The sequence below is a fragment of the Mytilus galloprovincialis genome, chromosome 4 (assembly GCF_965363235.1).
Source record: "Mytilus galloprovincialis chromosome 4, xbMytGall1.hap1.1, whole genome shotgun sequence".
In the NCBI taxonomy this organism is placed as follows: Eukaryota; Metazoa; Mollusca; class Bivalvia; order Mytilida; family Mytilidae; genus Mytilus; species Mytilus galloprovincialis.
Window position 1 is genome coordinate 18,710,363 of NC_134841.1, and position 15,785 is coordinate 18,726,147.

At 34.2% G+C, this 15,785-nt stretch overlaps 1 protein-coding gene across 1 annotated transcript in view; it reads right to left on the bottom strand.

Moving 5' to 3' along the window:
- Positions 1 to 6,215: 6,215 nt before the first annotated feature.
- LOC143071538 (dynein axonemal assembly factor 9-like) overlaps positions 6,216 to 15,785 on the bottom strand; it is a 39,655-nt gene continuing 30,085 nt past the window's right edge. Inside the window, exon 25 of the mRNA XM_076245905.1 lies at positions 6,216 to 7,510. Within this exon, the coding sequence (XP_076102020.1) occupies positions 7,401 to 7,510 (110 nt within the window). The 3' untranslated portion in view covers positions 6,216 to 7,400. The remainder of the gene's footprint in view (positions 7,511 to 15,785) is intronic.

A 15,785-nucleotide genomic window follows, 5' to 3' on the forward strand; every position in this document is an offset into this window, starting at 1 on the left:
TTTTTTCTATTCATAAAACAATTTTGATATTCTAATAAGAACAATTAACTTGTTCATGCGCAAATAGTTGTGAATGTCAACACCAACTTTCAATTTCGATACAGTTGTTGAGACATTTACATGTTTTATCTAAAAGAAACCTAATACAGGGCAAAAGTAATAGTTACCAATCACAAACCTACCTGTGATTACTTATTCCTTGGAGCTTTTTGGGTAATAAACGAGTATGAAAATAAAGTTTGTACAACAACTTAACTATGCACCGTACATAAGGATTTATGTGGTCAGCTACACACTGTACACAACGCTTCTTTAGGGATAAAATATCAAAAAAATAATATATGTTATATGTATGAAAGATTTCAAAGCCAATTATTGAAACAGCTATATTTATTACACACACACATTGACCTTTTATCAGAAAAAGAGTTGCAATGAATATAGAATTATATCGGATGAGACAAGAGCCACCTTCTTTGACAAGTATTTGCACATGCTTTTACAATGTTTTAGTAATCCCTTTTGTTTTGGGAAATTAATGAGACATCTCTAATCATCAACCTACGACCAAATCATTTCTTAAAACGGAGCAATTATGTTAAGATTGATGTACACATAGATATTATGTGAACAAAACAACTATTTTCGTTACCGTGTAAGAACAAAATCGCTCACGCCCCGCTTGGTTAGTACCTATATCCGCTGTACGATGATTCTGCGACTTTAGTCACAGGCATGACAAAAACTATTGAAACAATTGTAAAAAAGTAAAGAAAATTAAAATTCTATGGACATGCAAATCTGGTTATATTTAACTTCTAGAAGCTGTAAGAATTGAAAGTGTGACAGACAAATCAATATACCCCACATTTGAAGAGATGGGTCTACTAAGGCATAGGTAGTGTTTCAGTGTCATCCAAATATTTTTGTTTAGTAGCTGTCTTTTAATAAAGTGGTTTACACTACTTTCTTGACTTCTTTATCTTCAGAGCCAAGAATCCAAGCCGGTGCATGTTAAATACTGTTCCCATCACTTTGCGTCCGTCGTCATCCGTCGTCGTCCTGCGTCCGTCGTCGTCCGTCGTCGTTAATTTTTACAAAAATCTTCTTCTCTGAAACTACTGGGCCAAATTAAACCAAACTTGGCCACAATCATCATTGGGGTATCTAGTTTAAAAAATGTGTCCAGTGACCCGGCCATCCAACCAAGATGGCCGCCATGGCTAAAAATAGAACATAGGGGTAAAATGCAGTTTTTTGCTTATAACTCAAAAACCAAAGCATTTAGAGCAAATCTGACAATGGGTCAAATTGTTTATCAGGTCAAGATCTATCTGTCCTGAGATTTTCAGATAAATTGGGCAACCCGTTGTTGGGTTGCTGCCCCTGAATTGGTAATTTTAAGGAAATTTTACTGTTTTTGGTTATTATCTTGAATATTATTATAAATAGAGATAAACTGTAAACATCAATAATGTTCAGCAAAGTAAGATTTACAATAAGTCAACATGACCGAAATGGTCAGTTGACCCCTTTAGGAGTTATTGCCCTTTATAGTCAATTTTTAACCATCTTTCGTAAATCTTAGTTATCTTTTACAAAAATCTTCTCCTCTGAAACTACTGGGCCAAATTAATCCAAACTTGGCCACAATCATCTTTGGGGTATCTAGTTTTAAAAATGTGTCCGGTGACCCAGTCATCAAATCAAGATGGCCGCCATGGCTAAAAATAGAACATAGGGGTAAAATGCAGTTTTTGGCTTATAACTCAAAAACCAAAGCATTTAGGGCAAATCTGACAACAGGTAAAATTGTTTATCAGGTCAAGATCTATCTGCCCTGAAATTTTTAGATGAATCGGACAACCTGTTGTTGGGTTGCTGCCCCTGAATTGGTAATTTTAAGGAAATTTTGCTGTTTTTGGTTATCTTAAATATTATTATACATGTTATAGAGATAAACTGTAAACAGCAATAATGTCCAGCAAAGTAAGATTTACAAATAAGTCAACGTGACCGAAATGATCAGTTGACCCCTTTAAGAGTTATTGCCCTTTATAGTCAATTTTTAACCATTTTTCGTAAATCTTAGTTATCTTTTACAAAAATCTTCTCCTCTGAAACTACTGGACCAAATTAATCCAAACTTGGCCACTATCATCTTTGGTGTATCTAGTTTAAATAATGTGTCCGGTGACCTGGCCATCAAATCAAAATGGCCGCCACGGCTAAAAATAAAACATAGGGGTAAAATGCAGTTTGGCTTATAACTCAAAAACCAAAGCATTTAGAGCAAATCTGACAATGGGTAAAATTGTTTATCAGGTCAAGATCTATCTGTCCTGAAATTTTCAGATGAATCGGACAACCCGTTGTTGGGTTTGCCCCTGAATCGGTAATTTTAAGGAAATTTTGCTGTTTTTGGTTATTATCTTGAATATTATCATAGATAGAGATAAACTGTAAACAGCAATAATGTTCAGCAAAGATTTACAAATAAGTCAAACATGACCGAAATGGTCAATTGACCCCCTAAGGAGTTATTGTCCTTTATAGTCAATTTTTAACAATTTTCATAAAATTTGTAAATTTTTATTAACATTTTCCACTGAAACTACTGTGCCAAGTTCATTACAGATAGAGATAATTGTAAGCAGCAAGACTGTTTAGTAAAGTAAGATGTACAAACACATCACCATCACCAAAACACAATTTTGTCATGAATCCATAAGCTTCCTTTGTTTAATATTCACATAGACCAAGGTGAGCGACAAAGGCTCTTTAGAGTTTCTAGTTTTTCTTGTGACAAGTGAATTAGGTAATCGTCAGTGTTTCTGTCCTAGGATCCTGAAGGTATTTTTTTCAATTACAATGTATCCTCATAATTGTTGCATGAACATTAAATATTTTTTACAGTAATGAGTATTGCAGAAGAGGTCTTGTTTTTTGGTTTTGTCTTTTGGTGAATTTAATCAGATTGCTTGTTGTGGTTTGCTTCAAGTCCTAACACATCTGCAAGTTATCATGCTAGTGATGCAGTACATTAACTACTTACACCACCTGCCCAACAGGACCCCAATATTAGAAGGTTACAACTTACAGTAAAAACACAACCACCGTAAAACACTACAAATGTAAAGGAAGAAAACTCCTTGTAAAGGGTCATAACTCTTACAAATCACTGGTATGTTATTGTCATAATTGTCAGCTTTTTATGAGGCCATTCAAAACAAAGGCAAATTTAACAGGTGAATTTTATTCACAGAAAATGGTGTATAATAATACAATAATGAAAGCAGTTAACCAACATGTAACTCTTAACAGTAAATATATCTTCAACATAAATTCCATACTATATCTCAAAATAAATTTCAACTGAAAATAATAAATAGTATAAAAATACAGCACTTTGTTAAGTTTTAATACTTTTGGTGTACAGCACTTTTTCATATAAACATTCTTCCTATATCTATTGTTTCAAAAGAAAGTATTACATTTCACTATTCTGTTCATGCATACAATTCTTAATCAATCAAATTTATTTATTTCAAAATATAAACAGGACTACTTTGTTTTTCTAGGTGATATTTAAATAAATTTCTGCACTAATTACAATATTCAATAAGCAAGTAAGATTTTTGGAATAAAAAATAAGATTCATTTCATCTTTTAGCATGAGTCCATAGTATCATTTTTTCTGGTCCTTTTTGGAAATATTGCTAATACAGAACATCATCTGCTATTTGAAAATCCTCAGATTTTTATTTTAATAAAGTTTAATGAAAACGAAATTGCTTTAAAGTGATCATGCATTAGAAAAAACTAGATATCATTGAGATGGGAGCCATCTCTGTGGGCCCCGCTGTGAATAATGTGCATTAAAAAATTGTATCTTTACCATAGGACATGGGTTTGTCAACTGAAATCAAAGTTTTTGACCTTGATCTTTGACCTAGGAAGTTGTAAATAAATTATGACACACCCTTTGGTGTTGGTTTATAAACATGTCAAGTATAAACTTTGAAATGATAACGGTTCTCAAGATATAGAGCGGACACGATCTTTACCATAGGACATGGGGTTGTCAACTGAAACCAAAGTTTTTGACCTTGACCTTTGACCTAGGAAGTTGCACATAAATTATGACACACCCTTTGGTGTTGGTTTATATACATGTCAAGTATAAACTTTGAAATGATAACGGTTCTCAAGATATAGAGTGGACACAATCTTTACCATAGGACATGGGGTTGTCAACTGAAACCAAAGTTTTTGACCTTGAACTTTGCCCTAGGCAGTCGTTCATAAATTATGACACACCCTCTGGTGTTGGTTCATATACATGTCAAGTATAAACTTTGAAATCATAACGGTTCTCAAGATATAGAGCGGACACGATCTTCACCACAGGACACAGGGTTGTCAACTGAAATTAAAGTTTTTGACCTTGACCTTTGACCTAGGAAGTTTTACATACATCATGACACACCCTCTGGTGTTGGTTAAAATGGATGTCAAGTTTAAACTTTGAAATCATAACGGTTCTCAAGATATAGAGCGGACACGATCTTCACCACAGGACACAGGGTTGTCAACTGAAACCAAAGTTTTTGACCTTGACCTTTGACCTAGGAAGTTTTACATACATCATGACACACCCTCTGGTGTTGGTTAAAATGGATGTCAAGTATAAACTTTGAAATCATAACGGTTTTTAAGATATAGAGCGGACACAAAGTTAAAGTGTTACGGACGGACGGACGGACGGACGGACGGACGGACAGACGGACGGACGGACGGACAGACTGATCACTATAGGGCGACCCGCCTTAGTCGGCGGGGCCCTAATTAAACAAAAATTATCAACAGCTCCTCCTTAGATAAAATAGGTTTTACAAAAAGCACCCATAAATTGGAATGAAAATGAAAGTACTGTAATTCTCTCCACAAAAGAGTTTAGTCAGAGATCTTCCATCTTAATATTTGATAAGTTGAAACCTCTATTTGTGGTTGTATTGGGTTGTGGGATTACGACTCATTTGACTTATACCCAAATATATTTGTTTCAATACATATAACACATCAATAATGTAGCAAATTTCTGTCTTTTAGTTTTTCAAATATTCATTATAGTTGGAAATTATGAGTGCTAAACAAATATATAAGACATATATTTCCCTAACTATCATAGTCAGTTAATAATCTATCACCACAACTTGATTTGAATTATACATTATATTTTATATAAATAATTTCGTTTCACACTTGTAAAAACTATAGATAACTTATACAAATGTAATAAAATAAAAAATTGAATATTAACAATACTGAAGGAGACACTTATTTTTTGTCTATACCTGCAATTATTTGGTTGAATGCCCATCAAACATCTTTATCTTCCTGGTGTTTTAGATACTGTGGATTCATTTATTTTCGTTGGTACCAATATTTCGTGGATTGCAGAAAACTTGCCTGTTCTTGGATACTTAATTTCATGGTTTTGCTGAGGTCTGCACACAAGCCTTTAGACAATTTTTCATTCTTTGAACATTTAATTTGGTGGTTTACCTGTACCCACTAAATCCACAAAAATTGGTATCCAACAAATAATAGTGAAACCACAGTAGAATAAGTGTGATGTCTTTCTAGTTTAGTAGTATTGCATGTAAATAATCAACACAAGTTATATCTTCCAAAAAATATTTAGCAAAACAAACATAAGAAAAACAGCACAATACTACAAAGATGAAGTACAAGCAATACAAACAAAAATATGCATATACATATAGAGAGACCTTTCTTAAAACTATAAAAGAACACCTACCGTTATGTGGAAAAAAATTACATTGGTGATATCTTTTGTGTTGTAAATCAAGAGACAAAGAGTTATCTCTTGAATATTTTATTTAAAACAAGAATGTGTCCAAAGTACACGGATGCCCCACTCACACTATCATTTTCCATGTTCAATGGACCGTGAAATTGGGTAAAAAATCTAATTTGGCATTAAAATTAGAAAGATTATACCATAGGAAACGTGTACTAAGTTTCAAGTTGATTGGACTTCAACTTCATCAAAAACTACCTAGACCAAAAACTTTAACCTGAAGCGGGACGAACGGACGAACGAACAGATGGACGGATGGACAGACCAGAAAACATAATGCCCCTCTACTATTGTAGATGGGGCCCCCTATACTATCATAGGTTGGGCATAAAAAAATGGAAGACAAAAATAGATGTCAGTAGACCAGATTTTTTAACATTTATTTGAATCCTGTCATTTTCAATATCACAAGGACCATAACTCCTGAATGGTGACAGTGACAATCATCAACATTGAACTTGTTCTCCATTTTGTCCTCAGTAACAATCCATTAAAATTTGAACATTCAAGTGCCACACAAATAGTTACACAAGAGTTCTTGTTCCAAATAACAATCATGGTGGTAAATCATTTAGTTGGTACTTGCATGTGATATATACTGGTGAATCCAAAAAATATAAAATATGTTGGTAGGTCAAAAAAGTGTGAAATATTCCAACTGCTATACTAGGAAAACACTACCATAATATTTTAAATATTCCTTAAAAGTCTATTTGAAATTAAGTTTTCAGTTTAAAGGCAGAAAAAGAGTCAAAAGATACTTCTTAGCAAGCCTATATTATAAGTTAAAGAAAGACGGGCAACACCATGGTCAAAATATAAAAGTGAAAAAAGTAATACAACAGATATAAACCTAAGCTGGTGTTTTTCTCCTTTCTTTCATATTATTTTTTTAATATGGGGAAGTCCCAAAAAATACTAAGATAAAAAAAAAATAATGCAGAAATTGAAGAACATCATCTGGTACATGTACTTCAGATTTTCTGTGAGATTCATTTATAATTCAGTTTAAACTGGATGAGGGGTGGCTGTAGATAAAGCTAAGAGAAACAAGGAGTATGACAAATATGTCTGCTCAGTAGCTGGGGGACGGGGTGTATAATGATTATTAATGTATAAATGGATGGAATCAAATAAATTATGGACGGAATGTTTTGTTAAAGTCTAATTTGTGATTCAAATTTCAACCCTTCTTTGAGTTAACAAACAAATTATTCCTTGTTTAACTTTTTCTCAGAACAATTACATGTAACTATTACCTGTGAATACCCTGGAATGTAAAATATATTAGATATGTAAAATTTCAACAGACTTTAGTAAGACTTGTGACTTTTATCAAAATCCTCAAGCTAATTTTTCTGCAAATAGTTTCATATCATACGGCTATCATATTTAAATCAAATGTAAGATTTCACAAAATTGATAGTAAATGGTTCTGACTTTGGTATGCGATTTTCATCATCCAAAAATCATACATTATGCAACTGTCACATGGTCATCTTTAGCAGTGTTGTCATGAAAACAGATCAACAAACATTCTGGCCTCCATGTCAGCTTTAGCATTGAATTTCTCCACTTCTTTGTTTTTGTTGTTAATATATTGCTGTATGAAATCCTCCAAGCCTAAAATATATATTTAAGAACATATTAGTGAGCAAGCTCACATATCCCACACCCAATTTTACTTGAATTTATGATGAGAGTCTGTTATATGAACACAATAAAGTTTTGACTATAAGTATCACATAACTCAACATTATCAATGATCCATGTAAATGAGGTCATGGACAGATAGACTAACAATCAGACCATACACCAAATATAGTGTCTTACATGACTTACAACCAATCTTATATCTAATGATGTCATGGACAGATAGACTAACAATCAGACCATACACCAAATATAGTGTCTTACATGACTTACAACCAATCTTAGATCTAATGAGGTCATGGACAGATAGACTAACAATCAGACCATACACCAAATATAGTGTCTTACATGACTTACAACCAATCTTAGATCTAATGAGGTCATGGACAGATAGACTAACAATCAGACCATACACCAAATATAGTGTCTTACATGACTTACAACCAATCTTAAATCTAATGAGGTCATGGACAGATAGACTAACAATCAGACCATACACCAAATATAGTGTCTTACATGACTTACAACCAATCTTAGATCTAATGAGGTCATGGACAGATAGACTAACAATCAGATCATACACCAAATATAGTGTCTTACATGACTTACAACCAATCTTAGATCTAATGAGGTCATGGACAGATAGACTAACAATCAGACCATACACCAAATATAGTGTCTTACATGACTTACAACCAATCTTAGATCTAATGAGGTCATGGACAGATAGACTAACAATCAGACCATACACCAAATATAGTGTCTTACATGATTCACAACCAATCTTAGATCTAATGAGGTCATGGACAGATAGACTAACAATCAGATCATACACCAAATATAGTGTCTTACATGACTTACAACCAATCTTAGATCTAATGATGTCATGGACAGATAGACTAACAATCAGACCATACACCAAATATAGTGTCTTACATGACTTACAACCAATCTTAGATCTAATGAGGTCATGGACAGATAGACTAACAATCAGACCATACACCAAATATAGTGTCTTACATGACTCACAACCAATCTTAGATCTAATGAGGTCATGGACAGATAGACTAACAATCAGATCATACACCAAATATAGTGTCTTACATGACTCACAACCAATCTTAGATCTAATGAGGTCATGGACAGATAGACTAACAATCAGACCATACACCAAATATAGTGTCTTACATGATTCACAACCAATCTTAGATCTAATGAGGTCATGGACAGATAGACTAACAATCAGATCATACACCAAATATAGTGTCTTACATGATTCACAACCAATCTTAGATCTAATGAGGTCATGGACAGATAGACTAACAATCAGACCATACACCAAATATAGTGTCTTACATGACTTACAACCAATCTTATATCTAATGAGGTCATGGACAGATAGACTAACAATCAGATCATACACCAAATATAGTGTCTTACATGACTTACAACCAATCTTAGATCTAATGAGGTCATGGACAGATAGACTAACAATCAGACCATACACCAAATATAGTGTCTTACATGACTTACAACCAATCTTAGATCTAATGAGGTCATGGACAGATAGACTAACAATCAGATCATACACCAAATATAGTGTCTTACATGACTTACAACCAATCTTAGATCTAATGAGGTCATGGACAGATAGACTAACAATCAGACCATACACCAAATATAGTGTCTTACATGATTCACAACCAATCTTAGATCTAATGAGGTCATGGACAGATAGACTAACAATCAGATCATACACCAAATATAGTGTCTTACATGATTCACAACCAATCTTAGATCTAATGAGGTCATGGACAGATAGACTAACAATCAGACCATACACCAAATATAGTGTCTAACATGATTCACAACCAATCTTATATCTAATGAGGTCATGGACAGATAGACTAACAATCAGACCATACACCAAATATAGTGTCTTACATGATTCACAACCAATCTTAGATCTAATGAGGTCATGGACAGATAGACTAACAATCAGATCATACACCAAATATAGTGTCTTACATGACTTACAACCAATCTTAGATCTAATGAGGTCATGGACAGATAGACTAACAATCAGACCATACACCAAATATAGTGTCTTACATGATTCACAACCAATCTTAGATCTAATGAGGTCATGGACAGATAGACTAACAATCAGATCATACACCAAATATAGTGTCTTACATGACTTACAACCAATCTTAGATCTAATGAGGTCATGGACAGATAGACTAACAATCAGACCATACACCAAATATAGTGTCTTACATGACTTACAACCAATCTTAGATCTAATGAGGTCATGGACAGATAGACTAACAATCAGACCATACACCAAATATAGTGTCTTACATGACTTACAACAAATCTTAGATCTAATGAGGTCATGGACAGATAGACTAACAATCAGACCATACACCAAATATAGTGTCTTACATGACTTACAACCAATCTTAGATCTAATGAGGTCATGGACAGATAGACTAACAATCAGACCATACACCAAATATAGTGTCTTACATGATTCACAACCAATCTTATATCTAATGAGGTCATGGACAGATAGACTAACAATCAGACCATACACCAAATATAGTGTCTTACATGACTCACAACCAATCTTAGATCTAATGAGGTCATGGACAGATAGACTAACAATCAGACCATACACCAAATATAGTGTCTTACATGACTCACAACCAATCTTAGATCTAATGAGGTCATGGACAGATAGACTAACAATCAGACCATACACCAAATATAGTGTCTTACATGACTTACAACCAATCTTAGATCTAATGAGGTCATGGACAGATAGACTAACAATCAGACCATACACCAAATATAGTGTCTTACATGACTTACAACCAATCTTAGATCTAATGAGGTCATGGACAGATAGACTAACAATCAGACCATACACCAAATATAGTGTCTTACATGACTTACAACCAATCTTAAATCTAATGAGGTCATGGACAGATAGACTAACAATCAGACCATACACCAAATATAGTGTCTTACATGACTTACAACCAATCTTAGATCTAATGAGGTCATGGACAGATAGACTAACAATCAGATCATACACCAAATATAGTGTCTTACATGACTTACAACCAATCTTAGATCTAATGAGGTCATGGACAGATAGACTAACAATCAGACCATACACCAAATATAGTGTCTTACATGACTTACAACCAATCTTAGATCTAATGAGGTCATGGACAGATAGACTAACAATCAGACCATACACCAAATATAGTGTCTTACATGATTCACAACCAATCTTAGATCTAATGAGGTCATGGACAGATAGACTAACAATCAGATCATACACCAAATATAGTGTCTTACATGACTTACAACCAATCTTAGATCTAATGAGGTCATGGACAGATAGACTAACAATCAGACCATACACCAAATATAGTGTCTTACATGACTTACAACCAATCTTAGATCTAATGAGGTCATGGACAGATAGACTAACAATCAGACCATACACCAAATATAGTGTCTTACATGACTCACAACCAATCTTAGATCTAATGAGGTCATGGACAGATAGACTAACAATCAGATCATACACCAAATATAGTGTCTTACATGATTCACAACCAATCTTAGATCTAATGAGGTCATGGACAGATAGACTAACAATCAGATCATACACCAAATATAGTGTCTTACATGATTCACAACCAATCTTAGATCTAATGAGGTCATGGACAGATAGACTAACAATCAGACCATACACCAAATATAGTGTCTTACATGACTTACAACCAATCTTATATCTAATGAGGTCATGGACAGATAGACTAACAATCAGATCATACACCAAATATAGTGTCTTACATGACTTACAACCAATCTTAGATCTAATGAGGTCATGGACAGATAGACTAACAATCAGACCATACACCAAATATAGTGTCTTACATGACTTACAACCAATCTTAGATCTAATGAGGTCATGGACAGATAGACTAACAATCAGATCATACACCAAATATAGTGTCTTACATGACTTACAACCAATCTTAGATCTAATGAGGTCATGGACAGATAGGCTAACAATCAGACCATACACCAAATATAGTGTCTTACATGATTCACAACCAATCTTAGATCTAATGAGGTCATGGACAGATAGACTAACAATCAGATCATACACCAAATATAGTGTCTTACATGATTCACAACCAATCTTAGATCTAATGAGGTCATGGACAGATAGACTAACAATCAGACCATACACCAAATATAGTGTCTAACATGATTCACAACCAATCTTATATCTAATGAGGTCATGGACAGATAGACTAACAATCAGACCATACACCAAATATAGTGTCTTACATGATTCACAACCAATCTTAGATCTAATGAGGTCATGGACAGATAGACTAACAATCAGATCATACACCAAATATAGTGTCTTACATGACTTACAACCAATCTTAGATCTAATGAGGTCATGGACAGATAGACTAACAATCAGACCATACACCAAATATAGTGTCTTACATGATTCACAACCAATCTTAGATCTAATGAGGTCATGGACAGATAGACTAACAATCAGATCATACACCAAATATAGTGTCTTACATGACTTACAACCAATCTTAGATCTAATGAGGTCATGGACAGATAGACTAACAATCAGACCATACACCAAATATAGTGTCTTACATGACTTACAACCAATCTTAGATCTAATGAGGTCATGGACAGATAGACTAACAATCAGACCATACACCAAATATAGTGTCTTACATGACTTACAACAAATCTTAGATCTAATGAGGTCATGGACAGATAGACTAACAATCAGACCATACACCAAATATAGTGTCTTACATGACTTACAACCAATCTTAGATCTAATGAGGTCATGGACAGAGAGACTAACAATCAGACCATACACCAAATATAGTGTCTTACATGATTCACAACCAATCTTATATCTAATGAGGTCATGGACAGATAGACTAACAATCAGACCATACACCAAATATAGTGTCTTACATGACTCACAACCAATCTTAGATCTAATGAGGTCATGGACAGATAGACTAACAATCAGACCATACACCAAATATAGTGTCTTACATGACTTACAACCAATCTTAGATCTAATGAGGTCATGGACAGATAGACTAACAATCAGATCATACACCAAATATAGTGTCTAACATGACTTACAACCAATCTTAGATCTAATGAGGTCATGGACAGATAGACTAACAATCAGACCATACACCAAATATAGTGTCTTACATGACTTACAACCAATCTTAGATCTAATGAGGTCATGGACAGATAGACTAACAATCAGACCATACACCAAATATAGTGTCTTACATGACTTACAACCAATCTTAGATCTAATGAGGTCATGGACAGATAGACTAACAATCAGACCATACACCAAATATAGTGTCTTACATGATTCACAACCAATCTTATATCTAATGAGGTCATGGACAGATAGACTAACAATCAGACCATACACCAAATATAGTGTCTTACATGACTTACAACCAATCTTAGATCTAATGAGGTCATGGACAGATAGACTAACAATCAGACCATACACCAAATATAGTGTCTTACATGACTTACAACCAATCTTAGATCTAATGAGGTCATGGACAGATAGACTAACAATCAGACCATACACCAAATATAGTGTCTTACATGACTTACAACCAATCTTAAATCTAATGAGGTCATGGACAGATAGACTAACAATCAGACCATACACCAAATATAGTGTCTTACATGACTTACAACCAATCTTAGATCTAATGAGGTCATGGACAGATAGACTAACAATCAGATCATACACCAAATATAGTGTCTTACATGACTTACAACCAATCTTAGATCTAATGAGGTCATGGACAGATAGACTAACAATCAGACCATACACCAAATATAGTGTCTTACATGACTTACAACCAATCTTAGATCTAATGAGGTCATGGACAGATAGACTAACAATCAGACCATACACCAAATATAGTGTCTTACATGATTCACAACCAATCTTAGATCTAATGAGGTCATGGACAGATAGACTAACAATCAGATCATACACCAAATATAGTGTCTTACATGACTTACAACCAATCTTAGATCTAATGAGGTCATGGACAGATAGACTAACAATCAGACCATACACCAAATATAGTGTCTTACATGACTTACAACCAATCTTAGATCTAATGAGGTCATGGACAGATAGACTAACAATCAGACCATACACCAAATATAGTGTCTTACATGACTCACAACCAATCTTAGATCTAATGAGGTCATGGACAGATAGACTAACAATCAGATCATACACCAAATATAGTGTCTTACATGATTCACAACCAATCTTAGATCTAATGAGGTCATGGACAGATAGACTAACAATCAGATCATACACCAAATATAGTGTCTTACATGATTCACAACCAATCTTAGATCTAATGAGGTCGTGGACAGATAGACTAACAATCAGACCATACACCAAATATAGTGTCTTACATGACTTACAACCAATCTTATATCTAATGAGGTCATGGACAGATAGACTAACAATCAGATCATACACCAAATATAGTGTCTTACATGACTTACAACCAATCTTAGATCTAATGAGGTCATGGACAGATAGACTAACAATCAGACCATACACCAAATATAGTGTCTTACATGACTTACAACCAATCTTAGATCTAATGAGGTCATGGACAGATAGACTAACAATCAGATCATACACCAAATATAGTGTCTTACATGACTTACAACCAATCTTAGATCTAATGAGGTCATGGACAGATAGACTAACAATCAGACCATACACCAAATATAGTGTCTTACATGATTCACAACCAATCTTAGATCTAATGAGGTCATGGACAGATAGACTAACAATCAGACCATACACCAAATATAGTGTCTTACATGACTTACAACCAATCTTAGATCTAATGAGGTCATGGACAGATAGACTAACAATCAGATCATACACCAAATATAGTGTCTTACATGACTTACAACCAATCTTAGATCTAATGAGGTCATGGACAGATAGACTAACAATCAGACCATACACCAAATATAGTGTCTTACATGACTTACAACCAATCTTAGATCTAATGAGGTCATGGACAGATAGACTAACAATCAGACCATACACCAAATATAGTGTCTTACATGACTTACAACCAATCTTAGATCTAATGAGGTCATGGACAGATAGACTAACAATCAGACCATACACCAAATATAGTGTCTTACATGATTCACAACCAATCTTAGATCTAATGAGGTCATGGACAGATAGACTAACAATCAGATCATACACCAAATATAGTGTCTTACATGATTCACAACCAATCTTAGATCTAATGAGGTCATGGACAGATAGACTAACAATCAGACCATACACCAAATATAGTGTCTAACATGATTCACAACCAATCTTATATCTAATGAGGTCATGGACAGATAGACTAACAATCAGACCATACACCAAATATAGTGTCTTACATGATTCACAACCAATCTTAGATCTAATGAGGTCATGGACAGATAGACTAACAATCAGATCATACACCAAATATAGTGTCTTACATGACTTACAACCAATCTTAGATCTAATGAGGTCATGGACAGATAGACTAACAATCAGACCATACACCAAATATAGTGTCTTACATGATTCACAACCAATCTTAGATCTAATGAGGTCATGGACAGATAGACTAACAATCAGATCATACACCAAATATAGTGTCTTACATGACTTACAACCAATCTTAGATCTAATGAGGTCATGGACAGATAGACTAACAATCAGACCATACACCAAATATAGTGTCTTACATGACTTACAACCAATCTTAGATCTAATGAGGTCATGGACAGATAGACTAACAATCAGACCATACACCAAATATAGTGTCTTACATGACTTACAACAAATCTTAGATCTAATGAGGTCATGGACAGATAGACTAACAATCAGACCATACACCAAATATAGTGTCTTACATGACTTACAACCAATCTTAGATCTAATGAGGTCATGGACAGAGAGACTAACAATCAGACCATACACCAAATATAGTGTCTTACATGATTCACAACCAATCTTATATCTAATGAGGTCATGGACAGATAGACTAACAATCAGACCATACACCAAATATAGTGTCTTACA